The sequence below is a fragment of the Neopelma chrysocephalum genome, unplaced genomic scaffold (genome assembly GCF_003984885.1).
Source record: "Neopelma chrysocephalum unplaced genomic scaffold, ASM398488v2 Primary Assembly neopelma1_88, whole genome shotgun sequence".
Taxonomy (NCBI): Eukaryota; Metazoa; Chordata; class Aves; order Passeriformes; family Pipridae; genus Neopelma; species Neopelma chrysocephalum.
This window is the reverse complement of record NW_020897750.1, coordinates 916,616-933,564: the sequence shown is the minus strand read 5'-3', so window position 1 is coordinate 933,564 and position 16,949 is coordinate 916,616. Positions and strand designations below refer to the sequence as shown.

The following is a 16,949-nucleotide window of genomic DNA, read 5'->3' as shown; positions in this document are numbered from 1 at the left end:
TTGGGATTTTTTCCCCCTCCTCATTTCCAGTTCCCCAAACTCCTCCTTTGGGCTTTTTATATCTCATGCATCATTAGATGGAATAAATTATCATCAGACTAAATTGCATGATTAACTATGGCTGAGTTGGCATTAGAGGGGGAGAGACTTTAACCTGCACCATAGGCAAATTTGGTGGGAAATAACTGACAAAGAAAATGGTCAGTCACCTCACTAGGGCTCTTCTACAAAATAATCTTTTATAGAAGAATCAGAGCTTTCAGAAAAGCATAATGAGCTAAAACAAGCTTGTATAAAAAGATGCATGATATCCCAATTTCAGGAAAACTCAATACCAGTTTTATGGATAAATTTTAGATTGTTCTATCAAATATCAGGAAAAAAACCCAGAGAATTGAGAAACAGAGAGATAAATAAAATTTTGGTATTCAATCATTTGCTTAAGAAAATAACAAAGAAAAAGGTAGAGAGAATACATAGAAATGCCCTAAAACATTATTATTCAGGTAAATCTGAATAATCCACTGAAGTATAATCTAAAAAAGCAGAGGATTATGGAGCACAGGCACTATCTGTCCCCATATCCTGTTTAATTTGCACAAGTAAAAAATTAAGAGGCAGCATATAACATCTGGTCTCTATTCCCACAGAGAGCAATTTAATTGTACTTATACTAAGAGACAATTATTTTTGTCTAAACAGCTTTCTGCTCTTTCAACCACAGTACTCTTAGTACCTTGGCTCTGCCTGTGCACAGTCTCTCCAGCCCACCCTCCAAAGCAGCAGCAGAAGGGGATGGGGATTTTGGGGGAGAAGGCACAAGTGGACCACTCCCAAGGAAGGGAAGCTCCCTTCCCTTCCCATTCCCCACTGCTGGGGCAGGGGAAGAGCTGCAGGGAAAGGCTGTGGCCCCAGCAGGCAGTACAAGAGGTGAGAGGGGCTAGAAATGCAGTGTGCTTGCTCCCTGTTATTAGGAATGCTGGGAAGTGATCCATGCTAGCAGTAGTTTTTTTCTTCATAATTTATGTGTTATGCCATAATGTTTTGCTACAGTGGGATTCAAACTATTCGAAGTATTTTTAATTAACGAGGACCCATAAAGGAAGAAAGCTATATCCGTACAAGAAAATAGGACAACAGGGAGCCAGCCAGAATTCTAAGGAAAATATTGTCAATGAGGCATACAGCTGACTGAGTCTTGACTTACACTGTGGTGTAAATATTTAGGGCAAGCTAAATAATGTAAATTTGAAGCAAAATCAAAAGCAGAACGTTAAATAGGCTGTAATAGTGCTATGGAAAAGCATATACTCACCAAGAATGGACACTGCCTGGCAAAGCACTTGGACCATGCTTTTTTTCTGCCTAAATTACACATGAACTCTTGACTTATGTTACTCCAGATGAAATTTAGGTTTGACTAATCTATTCCTTAATAGCTGCTTGTTGTCGGCAAAAGTAAAGAGTTATAGATAACAAAATTAAATATTTTTTCCCTAAATTAGAGGCTTTTAGGTATAAAGCTAACTGAAGTGAATTTGCCATGGAAGCAGGCCACCAGGATCTAGCTTGCTCTGCAGAGGTGCAGAGTTGGTTTTGCTTTTTTGCTGTGCAAGTTATTTCTGTAGATTTACCCTGTCTGTAAGATTCGCTAAACTGGAAGTGTAAAAACAGTTGTAGGAGTTATCTGAGAAGGAGAGAGGAGAATTTGAAACAAAGAGCTTGTGTTTTACTTTGCTTGCAAGGTAAAAGCAAAGGGAAATTTGGGGATAATGTGTATTATGTATGCTTTATGACAGCTAAAATTAAAGGGAAGATTGCTTTTTTTTACATCTGGAAGGGATAATTTTCTTGGTACAGATATTAAGTAAAATGCTGATAATTCCTTCCTCAAATATGGAGTACATAAATAAGTTATACAAGAATACTGATTTTGTTGTGCAGTATATTCATAAATATTAGATAAAAAAAGAATCTCAGTTACAGAAAGCAACAAAAGCTAGTGCAGTCTCTTGAGTTTTCCTTTTATTAAAATAAATTAATAGTCTTGCTTGGATTCTTAAAAATAATTTCTACCCAGAAGTTAAACATGTGTAAATAAATTGACTGCATAGATCTTCCAAAGAAAGAAAGGCCCAACAGTACTGCCAGATTTATAAAGAAAGTTTCTTGGTTTTATCTGCTGGATTAAAAAGTATATGTTAAATAAAACATGGTTTCTGTTGATTACTTGATAATAGTTTGTATGGTCTGTGTATAAAAAAAATTGCAGGTTTCTCTAAAAGAGTCTGGTTTTGCAGGAACTGATAGTTTTCACTGGTGGGTTTCTTTTTTTTTTAAAAAAAAGGTACCAGAAGGTTACATTTCTTAGGAACACTTAAAAATATCTTTGACACATGTAGCAGTAAGAAAGTGTTATTCAAAGCTTGATCATTTAAATAGAATTAATAGAAATCCGTTTTGTTTAGACTGGAAACCTGAAAGGATGAGACTGAACAAGACTCTCTTCCTCCCCATTTTTCTAAAAACAAACAGTCATACCCTGAAGTGTTGACTGAGCTGTTCAGTCTCAGCTCTCCGTGATTTTACAGGTGACCTTCTCTCTGTCTGTGCTGTGTTATAAGGGTAGTGACTTCTCCTTCCTTGTAACCTGTATAAAGATCCTTGGGACTGAATTGATTTGATTTAGGGAAGCTGAGATCAGGAAAGTTTCTGGTACTTCCACTGTCCTTATCTTACATAATGATTACTAGAAAAAGACACTACAGAACCCCTTCACATTTAGGAAACTGATGCAAAGGCCAGTAATTTTGGGTGCTAGAGACAAAATCTCAAAGCAGTTAACCAGTTTCACGGCAAATGGACAAAGCTAGAGGAGAAGACAGGAGATGTTGCTTCCTCTATGTTTCCAAAGATTTACAGGGAGCTACATAACACATCCCGGCTTCTGAATTATGAAACCACATTTATTCTTAGGTGGGGGTGACAACACCTTATAAGGAGACAAATAGTTTATTTTCCCATGAAGCCTTTCTGCTAGAAATAGAGATCCTAGACAGTAGTAATTGAAGCAAGAACTACTTCACACGTATCTTTCAAACTCAGGAGAACATATAACCAGTTCTGACCACAGGAACTTATTTTGTCTGACATGGTGGGCATAAAAACCACATTGCACAGCTTACCTTCAGTTCTTCTGTCTCCAGTCACCAGGCATCTCCCTCATGGGCTGGTCTGATGGGCTAGTGGACAGGAATAGCTCTGGTTCTTACAGTATTTGAGGAAGCCACTTTGTTTAGAGTAGTAGCAAAGTTTTAAAGGTCCTTCCCCTTTACTCCGCACTGGTGATGCCACACCTGGAGAGCTGTGGCTCAGCTTTGACCAGTGGCAGATCTTTTTTGCATCCTGCTGGAACTGGTTCTGTCTGTCACAGGGACAGTTCCTGATGTCTTCACAGAAGCCACCCCTGCACCTCTGCTGCTACCAAAACCTGGACACATGAACCCAACACAGAAAAAAAGAATATAAAAAGTGAGAGGGTACAAGAAACATAGTGAGAATTTAAAAATACATTGAACTGCTTAGAGGGAGACCTTGCAAGAAAATTTTAAAAGGGACAAGGAGGAATTCATCAATGATCTGGATGAGGGGATTGAGTGCGCCCTCAGTCAATTTGCAGGTGACACCAAGTTGGGTGGGAATGTTGATCTGGAGGGCAGGAAGGCTCTGCAGAAGGATCTGGACAGACTGGATCAATGGGTCAAGGCCAATGGTATGAGGTTTAACAAGGTGAAGTGCTGAGTCCTGCACTTGGATCGAAAAAGTTCCATGCAGTGCAACAGGCAGGGGACAGAAGGCTGGAAAGCTGCTTGTCAGAAAGGGACCTGCAGATGCCGGTTGGCAGCAGCTGAAGAACATGAGCCAGCAGTGTGCTCAGACGGTCAAGAAGGCCAATGGCATCCTGGCCTGGATCAGGAAGGATACAACTAGTGTGGCCAGCAGGACCAGGGAAGTGATTGTCCCCCTGCACTCAGCACTGGTGAAGCCGCACCTCAAGTGCTGTGTCCAGTTCTGGGCCCCTCAATAAAAGAAAGGCATTGAGGTGCTGGAACAAGTTCAGAGAAGGGCAGCGGAGCTGGTGAAGGGTCTGGAGCACAGGTTTTAGGAGGAGGGGCTGAGGGAGCTGGGGATGTTTAGTCTGGAGAAAAGGAGGCTCAGGGGGGACCTTTTCACTCTCTACCTGGGAGGAGGCTGTAGCGAAGTGAGGGTCAGTCTTCTGCCAGGCAATAAACGGCAGGACAAGAACTCCAGCAGGCGCACGGGGAGCAGGCACAGGACAAGGACAACGCCGCAGTGCCGCCTCTCTGCCACCGGGCGGCGGCAGCGAGGGCGGGACGGGCGCTGCAGGGCCGCGTTCGGGCCGCCGGGAGGCGGCGGCAGCTCCGAGCTCCCGCTCGGATCCCGGTCCTCAGCAGCCTTTGGCTCGCCCTGCGCTCACCGCGCTCGGAGAAGCGAGAACTAAATCTCAGCTGACGCTGTTTCATCACCCTCTCGGGGCGGGAAGAACTCCCGAGATAGGAGGGGAAAAGAATGAAGTGCCTCGGGGCGCCAGTTTCGGGGTCACACGGCTCAAGTACACTGCCTGTAGCTTTGGTGAACATTAAGGGAAATAAATACAAATACATGCAGCCTGGTCTCTGAGGAGGAAGGATGCTGCTTTTTGTCCCATGTTAACAAGCTACTGCGAGAGCTTACTCTGCCGTACAAGCTCTCCAGGGAGACCCTACAGAAAAGCAAGTCTCAGCTATTTCATTCCTCCAGCAAGGCAGACTAGTGTCACAGCGTGGAAGGCAATTCTTACATGGTAATTACTCTGGGATATTTAAATCAACTTACTATTACCATCTTAGTCCTTTTCCCATCTAAGGAGTTGAAAAATTCAATTTCTGCCAGAGTATCATCAACTTTATAAACTGCTGCATGCTACAGATGTTGTTTCTTCAGCTACTTTACTCGCTGGGGAGTTTTGTTTTCCACCCTTCTCCCATAAAGTGGGCAGCAGAAGATGAGCCATCCAAGCAACTTTTTTTGGCTAACTGCAGCTTTCTCTTGTCTTTGTGAGCCAGCTGTGTGGGTATGCAGATGCTACACATGCCTCCCTAGACCAGAAAGCCTGCACCCAGAGGTCTTTGTGCAGCAGCTGTGACCTTCAAGGAGTTTCTTCACAGGTGATACAGCATCTTGCACTCACCTGTCCTTAGACTGCTACTTGCTAGTACTGGGTTTTGTGCTTCTAGGTCAAACGTACATCTCCAGGGATTTGCATGGTATTCCAGCCTCCTTGTGCCTTTGAGGATGGCTTTGGGTCTGCAGTCCAGGGAAGGAAATATTTTCAATGTTTTCCCCATGCACAGGTGGAGACCCGACACAAAGGTTCTGCTACAGCAGAGTTGGCTCAGCATGGGATATCTGGGGAACCCAGATACCTGAGCTGCTCCTGCCTGTGGGCAGCACTACTTCTTCCTCCAAGATCCACCCTGTGGGCTTCCCTCAGAGACCAAACCAAAGCTGGGAATTCAAAAATGGGGTTTCCAGTCATTGGCTCCTGTGGCACTGTACAGCCGATCCCTAAGAGAGCTGCCAGTGGGGGGAACCACAGCCCCGGCTGGACACGGGACACAACAGCAAAGACACACCTGTCACCCATGGGCTGCAGAGCTCAGCAGGACTTGGCTGGTACTCGTGCTTTGGGCTCTTTTTCTTCCTGGAGCTGGCATTCATGGAGTCTTTTCAATAAAAGGGAAATACTTTCTAATACGAATCAGTGCAATGGGAATTGCAATGCAACTTATTTGACTGACCTGAGGGTCATGTTTCGTGATGTATTTCTGTACCAGAGTCTGAGGTTATATTTAATGTGTCCTTTGGGTGCTCGCTGGGAACGAGGAAGGCAGATGAAGACACGTTTTAGAAGAACTGCTGAGTTCAGAGCTGGTCCTGATGACTAGCAGCAAGACACAAAAGTAATTTTGTCAGTGGGCAAAGCATTTACAAATATGTTGCATTTCCAACAGAGGAGGGGTTGGCTGCCCTATACAGAAAAGGGCACAAAGGAGGATAGCTCTGTGGGAAGCCAGGTTGTTGCCCATGTAATGATTCAGGGAAAGGGCATTAGAATAACTTGAAGTCCACCTGCCACCTCAACCCCAGCTTTTTCTGTTGCCCAAGATGTGTTCGAGTTGTAAATACTCAGACACCCCTCAGTCTGGCGTTTAGGTGGTTTTTGCTTTCTTCCTCATTAAGGCACTTTTGTCTTCAGTATTCCCATCAAACACTTCCCATAAACTGCAGTTTTGATTGCAGCACATTTAAAGAGGTGGGTGACGAGCTGGTGTTGTCCGGTGGGTGACTGTAGCACTGCTTTGCCCTCAGATTGCAGAGAAACCTGCCTGTCTCATTTTGGTGAAGTATCAATGACTGGACCAACCTTCAGACTAGCCAGAGAACACTTGCTGAACAGGTAGGAAGGCACAGAATAAAAAGGTGTCTCAATGCACGACTGTGGTCCTGCGTTTGTAATTCTGCACCTGTGTCATGGTTTAATCCCAATCAGCAACTCAGCCCCACTCCCTCCCTCCCTCCCTCCCTTTCCCTGATAAGATGGGGAGAGAATCAGAGGGGTAAAAGTGAGAAATCTCATGGGTTAAGATAAAGAGTGTTTAATAGATAAAGCAAAAGCTCCACACACAAGCAAAATGAAACAAGGAATTAATTCACTTCTTCCCATGGCCAGGCAGGTGCTCAGCCATCTCTAGGAGAGCAGGGCCCCATCACGCGTAACAGCGACTTGGGAAGACAAACGCTCATCACTCTGAATGTCCCTCCCTTCCTCCTTTTTCCCTCAGCTTTATATGCTGAGCATGACACCATATGTGTGGGATATCCCTCTGGTCAGCTGGGGTCAGCTGTCCTGGCTGTGTCCCCTCCCAACTCCTTGTGCACTCCCAGCCTGCTCACTGCTGGGGTGGGGTGAGGAGCAGAAAAGGCCTTGGCTCTGTGTAAGCACTGCTTAGCAGTAACTAAAACATCCCTGTGTTATCAACACTGTTTGCAACACAAACCAGCTACTGTGAAGAAAATTAACTCTACCCCAGCCAAAGCCAGCACAGCCTGGTCCTATGAAAGGCCCTAGTTCTCCAGAAGAAGGTACAAGGAGGTCCCCTTAGAGCAACATCCTAATCAGACCTTTTCCTTTAGCACCCAAGAGAGACACAATGTAAGAATCAAAAGGCAACATTTTTATCCATCGAGGCTGAAAGTAAAACCAAATGGGTAAATCACCTGAAAATTCCACAGCAATCTAGTCATTCCAGATAAACACCTGCACAGCATGACAGACAGGTTTTCTTGGTGTCAAGCAATTAAATTTTTATCAAGGTGTAAATCAAAACACCAGCTTACAAATTACCATCATAAAACATTGCTGCAGGTTATGTTTCCCTGTTTCTTTTCTACAGCTTATTAACTCTATCTTTCTGGAATATGCTGGTTTAGATTTGTCACAGAGTAAAGCAGAAATGGAATTCAGATATATGGATGAGTCTTAAAATACTGGAAATGACATTGTGAACATTTGTTAAAGCTGCTTGTGCCTTCATTCATTGGATATTCTACTCACTTGAATCCATTTTGTTATTATGTAGATGCATGCACAGACATAAAGCTACCAGATGAGTTACAGCTACTCGCTGTGTTTGCCTTCAAAGAAGCTGACGGTCTGTCCTGTCAGCTGGATTGTCCACCTGCAACTGCTACACCCCTCCCTGATTTATACATGTTGGGAAAGTGCCCAAGAAGGAGCTGGGCCATCTGCCAGTTTGCTGACTTCTCACTGTCATAGACTGAGGTCTGTGAAATTAGACTTTGCTGCACTACAGAATTAAGTGTATTACCTTGCCCTTTGAGACAAACAAATTAAATTTGCTGCTGCTGGTGTATGCTATGTTATACTGGGCACTCTGCCTTTTCTTTATTCCAGCCTTGAAGCATCAAAACATTCATTGAAGGACGGTGGTAACATACTGTCTACATTAAGTGAAATTTTATCATGCACATCTATCTCCTTCATGTTTTTTCTAGTCAGATGTTTATGAAATTTCAGTAAGAAAAAAGGAAAATATTTTGCATGGCTTTGTCAAATATTTTGAATGTAGTTTGGGCAAAGGTCAAGTGTTCCTTTGTGGTCAACAAGTGATAAGCAACATGTAATAACATGCCATTTAAAACGTGTTAGTTAGAAGAAATCTAAAAGTGCTGCTTTTCCAAAGGTTCATGCAGTAATATGCTGAATTCAGAAACAGGTACATTGTGACTGTTGTGGTAAGAAGAGACCTCAGTGCTGAAGCAAAGGAAAACGGGATGAGGTGCCTGTGGAGAAGAGGAGGCATAAATCTTGCAGAAAGAGCAAGTAACTCAACTCACCTTGCATAGGGTATTAATGCTGACCCTCACTGCTGGTCTTCTGGTTTTGGATTCCCTGAAATTAAGACCAGGGATCCATGTCTCCTGTGTGCCAGGAGTACTGGTTATCAGCCCCTTCAGAGATGTCTTGTGGAACAGCTGGGTCTCCTTCCCAGCTGCCCAGAGCCTGCTTATGGACGCTGCAGCATGTGGAAAGGATGCTCCACTCCGGCTCTGCATTCTCAGCCCAGATGTAAAGGAGCATATTGGAAAAGATGCACTCCAGCATCTCATTCGCTGTTCACACTGTGATTTAGGATTAACAGCTGTTAGGACAGAAGGAGAATATGTACAGGGTTTTGTTTGTTGCAAGGGCATTTAAAAACAGACCTTGTAAATCCTCAAACAAGTTGGCAGGGTGCAACTGCATCGCACTGTGCTCTGCGTAAGACAGAACTCTGGCCAGCCATAGTTGGAGCATGATGGTCACAGGGAGGGAGGGAATGGGGCCAGAGAAGGGGGAGATTTAATAGAAGTTAAATGTACTTTCATGGAACATTTTGGGTGGTTCTGTGCTACAGTAAAAACTTTACTGGTGTCAATAAGAAAATTCCCATTTATTTTATTGCTATGAGACAATCCTCCTTCCTTGGCCCCCACTAAAAGAGAAAAAAAGTAGGTTCTGGAAAAAAACACTGAATGTCATTAATTCCCCATGGAAGTAGATTGTTGAAAAAGCATCATGGCTTGTGAATGCAAACACTATATAAAAGCACAGGCTGGAATAAAGAAAGAGTAGAGTGCCCAGTATAACATATACTTACAGCTGAGCAAGATACACGGGATGTGCCTGACAGCACCATGTTTTGCTAAGGAATGGTTGCACTTCCCTATGTCCAAGATCTTATCTAACTGTGGTCTGACTCATTCATGCATTTTCCTATTTGTGGTACCATGCATAAAACCTGCTTTTGTTTATTTCAATACATGGACCATGTATGGGCCATATTGGAAAAACGGTCATTTCGCAGTGGTATGGAAAAAGATGAGATCCTAAATACAGGCTGGGGGCAACCTGAAACCCCAAATGGGAGAGAGAACATAATCATGCACAGATACAACTGTGCAAAATGATTTGCCTGAAATGCAAAGACCAATGGGCTGAGCAGCTCACAAGTGTCTCCGGGAGCAGAGATCTAAGGCATGTGGAGTTAGGACCTGTGGGAATCTGTGAGGGAACACTTCTGTTTGTTTACTAAGGTTTTCCCACCTGGTGGAATAACCTCCAGTGTTTCAGTATTCATTCAGGACTACACCTGGGCCAGGCTTGCCCAGAATATAATAGGTGACAGACTGAATCAAGATGTGTTTACCTCCTTAAAATCAAGATGAGGATTCTCAGAAGTTCCCATAAGCTTTGTGTCAGGCCCTGCCCTGCAAGTTCACAGGTTCACTTGTAAACACAAGATTTCGTGAAATTATCTGCATTACAAAATGATGCTACGGGATTTCATTTTGCATGTGGGCCTTGTGCTTTTTGGTTTTTTACAAACATGTAATTTAATTTGAATATTGCCTCAGTTTTTGTCTTACAGAAAGGGGCATGGGTTTACAACACTGAATGCCTATTATCCTATTCTTCCTATTTGCTCTTAGGATGAAGCAGTAACCCTTCCTATAATAGCAGGCAGTGGTTGGATTAACAAGTAAGCAAAGATGAATACAGCATCAACAGGAAATAGTACAATAATGCCAAAGGCTGGGTCACATGAGCTGACTTCTGCATGATTTCTACCTCGAGAAATTTCTGCTGATTTCTGCCCTCAAAACCACAAATGCAAAGTAGCAACTACTTTCAAAAAACACTCTTTTCCTGTGCCAGTTCTAGAAAAGCCTTTCTCTTGAGAGTTAGAGAAAGAAAAGCATGAAGCCAAACACGAAGCTATTCCTACAGAGCAGGCTTACCTAAAGAAATACAGGTATCAGAATCTCTTGAAGGATGCTTGTTAGCAATTATCTTGCTTTAGTACCCTATTTTCCAAGTTGCCCCAAAAAGGTCACCACAGTCCAGCTCTGAAGGTCAACAGGGATGGGCTATTTCAGACCAACAATGCAGTGACTGTCAGAGACCTGGGCATTGGCAGCCCCTCTTCTTCCCTCTTGAATACTCGCTCCAATTTTTAGCTCAGGCACAGAAGACAGAAAAGCTGCCTGTCTCTCAAAGCAATATCCTGATTAATTAATTAATTCAGGAGTCCATCGGTAAGCTTGGCATTTCCCACCACACTCAGAAACCCAGACCTCGTAGGTGCAAGGGTAGAACAAAAGAACTCACCCTACTCAATGCTGAACATGGTCTGCCTCCATGGCTCAACAGTTTCTGAGAGAAGCCTCACATAAAGGCTTTGCAGCAAGGTAGCAAAGGCACACAGTGGGGAGGCATCAGGAGAAAATTATTCTTGTTCCTTTTTACTCTATGGCAGCAGGAACCATCTCTAAACTTCCAGCCAGAAACAATGATAAGTCTGCCCCCAGAGACCCCAGCACTGCTGAGGCATCTGATCAGGCTCTCACAGGGCTGGGGACAAACATCAGGCAAATGCCCTCCATTAGGATCACTGTTAAATGTATTTGCCATGAGCAGCATTTGTTTTCTTTAAGATTCTTAGGTCAGTTCTGCTAAAGCTGCCTTAAATCCCAGATGTTCATAGCAAATAGGGATGGCAATCCAAGTCAGAATACATAACTAAACCCTTGGAGGAGAGCAGAAGATGGTGCTTCTTTATATTAATGACACCTCTCAGATTCTCCACCACTAATGGCTTTACATTCCTATTGATCATAAATACAGAATATGGGATTGAAAGATAAATTATGCAATGCCCCAGACACTTGAAATATAAGAACAAAAAAAAAGAATATGGGCTTTGCTCAGTTAAGAGCTGTGCTTGATACCTCTATTAAAAAGGAATCACAAGTCACTAGCATTTTCTTGGGGTGTAGGAGTGGAGGGTAGATGAATAAGAAATAAAGCCCTCCATTCCCTGGGGCTGCTGGATGAGACAGCAGTCAATAGTGAGCACAGCCAGCTTCTCCACCCCTCAGGACGCCTATAGCAGATCACCAGCAAGAGGTGGTGTCCTTGCCTGTCTGGAGAAATGTCTGGCAGGCAGAGAGAGCTTCCCTCTGTGCTCCAGGGCTGTTGGACAGCAAGGAGTTGTGCATGACCTGGCAGTGTCTTAAACTAGTACCTTTAATATTCCAAAGCTGATCCGAATCCAGCAGGATACTTATTAGCATGCATTGATCTCTAAAGAAGAGTGGTTGCTAAGGAAACCACTTAAAAGCCTGCTTTAAAATATTTGCTACATATTCAAAAGCCAGAACAATTTCTTGCTGTCAAATTACAACAGCTCTTCAAAGATCATTAGGAATATTCTTTAATCATTAAGACAGAAATATCCACGTGGTTCTTCTCAGCAGACAGATGATGGAATTCTGATATGGGGTATTATCTTTGTAAAACTGAAGTTATGTCACTGAAACAAAATCAGCTGTGCTACAGCACAGCCATTCCAAGGATCAGATTTTTCAAGTACATATTCCTAAAACAAAGTTATCATGTCTGACATCCTAATATTTTGAAGTATCACAACTTCTAACTTATACTTCCCTAGAGAGTCATAGAATCATTTAGGTTGAAAAAGTTCAAGGACAAATTCAACTTGCACAGCTAACATGCTGTAAGTGGAGAATGCCAAAGGCACAACATAAAGGGCTAGGAACATCCTGTTCTAACTCACTTTTCCTGGCATTTAAGAGGACATATTCTTCACTAGAGGCACAAAAAGCTCAGCAAAAACTTTTTTTTTCTGTTTCCAAATAAACTGCTGAATACTCAAAAGCCATTTAAAGTGTCAGGATAAACAATTCAATCATACTCTTTTACTTTCACAAAACACAGTGTATTTTAATGGTGTGTTAGTTAACTTCCCTCCTAGTAGCCCTCATAGTGCTGTGCTTTTTATTTGTAGCTGGAGTGGTGTTTAAAACACAACAGTGTTTTGGCTGCTGCTGAGCAGTGCTGGCACTGCTCACTGAGGAGGGCGAGTGACAGAGAGGCTTTGTGGGTGAGGTCAACCCAGCCAAGGTCAATCCACCACTCCTGAGATCACCAAGGACAGAAACCTGACTTTGGTTTTAATGACAACAGCCAATCCTCTAGGCATGCTCTTGGTCTGATCTTCCCAGAAAATATACAATGTTTAGGTATAGGAGTTTCTTTTCCATCTTCACCAGGACAGAAACAAGCCATGTCATCTGAGGAATCCTCTGGGAACAGATGTACTTTTGACTCCCGTCTTTCCTAGGAATCAGAACTGGTTTAGAGGCAGCAGTTTGATCTGGGTGCTCCTGTGATTGTGCTCAAGTTACACCATCACCCTTGTGTTTCAGAATGCCTTCTGTCTCTGTGTAAGTCATGAGTCCCAAATGAGACAGAAACTTATTGAGTAAGATAACCAGAGGAAAAAAGATTACAGCCCAGAAGGGATGTCACATCACCTGTAAAAGTACTGAGCATGAGTTGGAGAATTAGGCATTGCACATCATTTGAACAGTGCCAAAACCAATAGGGTTTTGCTTTTCTATTTCTTGTTTCTAATCAGAACACCTACCAGCTTGCTTAGTCATGTTTCAATGTTAACACTATGATTATTTATGCAAGGACAGTACCCAGCAAGAGTGCCAAAAAGCACATTTCCCAGGAAGAAGAAAGCTGCTTTTCACCCACAGCCTGAGGACTGTGTGCAGTGTATGTCAGCAAGGAGAAGCATGGCTGCTCCACCAAAGCTGGGATAAGGGTGACAGCGAAGTGGACAGGGACCTCACTGACAGCTCCATGGCACCTGAACAGGAGAGCCAGGCCAGCTGGTGACAGCAACAGGTAGAGCCTGCGGAGTTTCTCAGCATACAACAGCATCCATGCACACCTTTCCCACAGTAGCTCGCCTGACTATGTAGGGCTGCCTCTGAAAAGTGCTGTGAGAAATCACAGCTGCTGCCAGTTATTTGAAAGTCAGTGTTAAGACAGTGGCTACTTCCCTTCACCGTAGCCACAGGATGTTTTCTGGTCTCTTCTGATCTGCTAGAGAGATAATTAGCTAGAAATGTGCCATAAGGGAAAAAATTCTTTACTTATGAGGATAGAAAGTTGTAAAAGTTCTCCCACTTGTAATGTCAGGCATTGCAGAGCACATGCTGATGAGAAGAGCGCAGTGTTCAGACCCAGTCTGCTCTGCATTTATAGCTTGCTCTGAGACCTAATACATGGAGATGAAAATGGACATTTGTTTTCCACCTACCCAAGAATCTCAGCTGCTGTGTGTTCAGTTACAACGCTGGGCAGGACAGCTTGCTAGCACATGGGCAAACAACCTGCCCCGACCCACAGTAGTTTGGTTTGTTTTCCAGTCACTCGAGATAGTTGATTAAGGTTTCAGAATCCGATGATGGAAGCACACAGGAAAGAAGGATGAGAGAAAAAGGGAAGAGAGGTAGCAGGAGAGAAATAATCACAGAAAAATATGTGCAAATCATGAAGGGAAAGGAGAACAAAATAAAGTAGAATAGGTGGCAGGGAAGGGAAAGGTGAGGAACATGACGAAGAAGCAAAATCAGAGGTAGGAAGACAGAAAAGAGCAAGGGAGATAATCTTTCAGGAGCAGAAATTCCTTATGAGGAGTGCTGGAATCTAGAAAACTTAACTCATCCTTTAGGGAAAAAAGCAAGGAGAAAGTCCAAATTAACTGTTTGCAGTCAAAAACAAATGTTGCATAGTACAAGTTCCTGTCCTTCTGGTTTCTGATTTTTTTTGCCTCCTGTCCTCTGAGTGCTGCCAGAGGCCCCCCCAAGTACCAAATGCTGCACCATAGCCCATCCCCTTGTCCCATGCCCCAACCTGTTCCTTTGCCTATTTTTGCTCTTGTGCCCTGGCCTTGTCTTCAAGCCTGCTGCCTTCTCACAAAGCTATTCTTCCGCTTGCTGCCTCCTTTCTCCAGCCACCTCAAATTCCATGCTGCTGCCACTTCAGCTGCCTCCCACTTGCCTCCCAAACCCCTGTAAATATAAGGGTAGTTCCACTACACATAAAGGCTCAGCATGAACATTTATAATTTCCACGCTGGCCTTTCACTGCAAACTACATGGGGCAGCAATTGTCTTCCAGCACTTGTGCCTCCATATCATACAAGACCCTGACACTTCTTGGAAGCCCCTGCTGATACCACTCTGTAAATACCAATACCTGTTTTACAGGTAATGTGCTGGTTTTGTTCTTAATAAATCGCTGTGCGTCTGGATACACTTCTGCCTGGGTCATTTCTGCTCAGGAGATCTGCTGCTCTTTGTCCAATGCCAGGAGAGCTGGTTTCCATGGAGCACTGTTTTTCCTCTGTCTCACCACAGAAAAATGGGAACCAGGGAAAAACAACCTGCAGTGACAGATGACAGTGTTGACATCCCCAAAAGATTCACAAGGTCAAATTTCATTCTAAATGCTGAGTGAGACATCACACAACTGGAAACCAGAACAATCTGGTAGGTGCTCCCTGCTTACCCAAACTCTTCATCTACCAGTAGACCTGTACAGTGAGAGCTCTGAGAGGTTTTATTGCTGCTTCTCTGGCCAGAAGCTGATGGGTTTTGCAGTCAAGGCACATTGTGCAGTAGGCAATAGGACTGCTTAGCTGTCCCCTGCTGAATACAGAAGGGAGACAGCTGACATCAAGCTTCTTTCAGAACACAGCAAAGGTGACATTGCAGCGGATGCTAATATTAGTGGCAGCTTTGACAGGTTAAGGATTGCCACCTAATAACAGCGCTCAATATAGATACATAGGTCCAAGTTTTTAAGAGTCTGTAGCCATAGTCAGGAGACCAAAGAACTTGATTTCCTGAAACATTGGTGCCTTTGTGAAGTTCCTAGTTGGGAAATTGAAATTGTCAGTTTGTAAGCCTATTTGTCCAATATCACGTCTTAAAGGGTTTTTTACACGGTGATGTTAATCACAAAGAAAAGTTAGAGGAGATAATGCTCTTGAAGTAAAAACAAACAAACCAAACCCCTTACTTCAACAAAACAAAAGCTTTCCTACCTCACAAATATCTGGGATAAACTTGACAGCTCCTTGAGCTCCAATTGAAACTGCATTGGCTCTCTTTTTTCTCTTCAGGTGTCTGTTTTCAAGTACTCTGGTCCCCAGGAGACAGCACAGGGTGGAAGGGACAGCGTGTTTCAAAGGCTTTTGTAATAAGAGCCATCTGATTTGCCAAATTGCGTCAAAGGTCAAAGACTGTGTCAGTAGGAGCACAGCACAAAGCAAATGATCTCTTTATGCTCCCACTTGGACACGGGTCACTTAAGAAGGCAGCAGGGCTTTTCTCGTAGAAGCGGCCACCTCTGAGCAGCGCACACAAGGGTGTTTTGAATCTATAAATGTATTTTTCCGTAAAGACGTCACCGCTGTTTCCCCAGGCCTCTTGAGCAGCCCAGGGGCAGCAGCTGCAGGCACAGCCCGGCTGTCCCCGCAACGGAGCTTCCACCTGCCGACAGCTAAAGGAGGCTGTAGCCAGGTGGGGGTCGGCCTCTTCTCCCAGGACGAGAGGACATGGTCTTAAGCTGTGCCAGGGGAGGTTTAGGTTGGACATTAGGAAGAATTTCTTCACAGGAAGGGTGAGGAGACATTGGAAAGGGCTGCCCAGGGAGGCGGTGGAGTCACCACCCCCGGAGGTGTTTAGGGAAAGACTGGACGTGGCAGTTGGTGCCATGGTCTGGTTGACATGGTGGTGTGAGGTGATAATCTGGACTTGACCTCAGAGGTCTTTTCCAACCTAATTCAACCTAATTTTCCAACCGTGATTCTGTGCAACCGGGCGCTGTGCAGGCACACCGCCACCAGCCCGACGCCTCCGCCTCGGCCAAGGCCATTCGCGCCTCCTCCCTCCTCCTCCCCCCGCCGCAGCCCTTCTCCCGCGTGAGGGGGAGGCCGGAGCCCCGCTGGAGGGGCGGGGCGGGGGCGGTGGAGGAGGCTCGGCCGCCGCGGCCGCCGCCGCTGGGGCCGATTGGCGGGGCCGGTTGGGCGGGCGGGGCCGGGGCGCAGCCGGCGGCGGCAGCGGGACCGCCGCGCTCGCAGCCTCGGCCGGGGAGGCGCCGCTTTCGCACCGCTGGGGCGCTGCCGCCGGTGCCCAGGCGCGGGAGGAGGTAAGAGCCGCCGCTCCCCGGGCCGGGCCGGCCCCCGGGACAGCGCCGGGGCTGGGGGTGAGCGAGGGGAGGGCGCGGCGGGGAGCGGGGCGGGATCCGCGGCGCGGAAGCGTCTCCCTGCGGCTGCTGGGCGGCAAGAACCGCGGCAGGGCCGCCGCTGTTCCCCCGGGGCTGGCACGGCAGGGAGAGGGGCTGGGAATGGCAGGGAGAGGGGCTGGGAATGGCAGGG

General features: G+C 45.1%; 2 protein-coding genes across 6 annotated transcripts in view; one reads left to right on the top strand and one right to left on the bottom strand.

Annotated features, from left to right (window-relative positions):
- Window positions 1-16,949, bottom strand: part of LOC113972093 — a 28,937-nt gene that overhangs the window by 10,860 nt on the left and 1,128 nt on the right. The window contains exons 1-5 of one of the 4 annotated variants that reach the window (XR_003535760.1): window positions 15,615-15,839; window positions 15,077-15,216; window positions 14,765-14,951; window positions 14,420-14,577; window positions 12,404-13,603 (exon numbers count right to left, since the gene is read on the bottom strand). Coding sequence is in view for 1 of the 4 variants with exons in the window: in XM_027692780.1 (XP_027548581.1) it covers window positions 3,481-3,490; window positions 5,862-6,004; window positions 8,482-8,766 (438 nt within the window). In the remaining 3 variants the exon portion in view is untranslated. Of the gene's footprint in view, window positions 1,440-3,185; window positions 3,491-5,861; window positions 6,005-8,481; window positions 8,767-12,403; window positions 13,623-14,419; window positions 14,578-14,764; window positions 14,952-15,076; window positions 15,217-15,614; window positions 15,840-16,949 lie in introns of those variants that run through there. The other 3 variants (XR_003535763.1, XM_027692780.1, XR_003535762.1) reach the window with 3 other exon arrangements.
- The window catches only part of PPM1K (protein phosphatase, Mg2+/Mn2+ dependent 1K), a 16,618-nt gene continuing 15,663 nt past the window's right edge, over window positions 15,995-16,949 (top strand). The window contains exon 1 of one of the 2 annotated variants that reach the window (XM_027692779.1): window positions 15,995-16,092. The gene's annotated coding sequence lies outside the window, so the exon portion shown is untranslated. Of the gene's footprint in view, window positions 16,093-16,607; window positions 16,721-16,949 lie in introns of those variants that run through there. The other variant, XM_027692778.1, reaches the window with a different exon arrangement.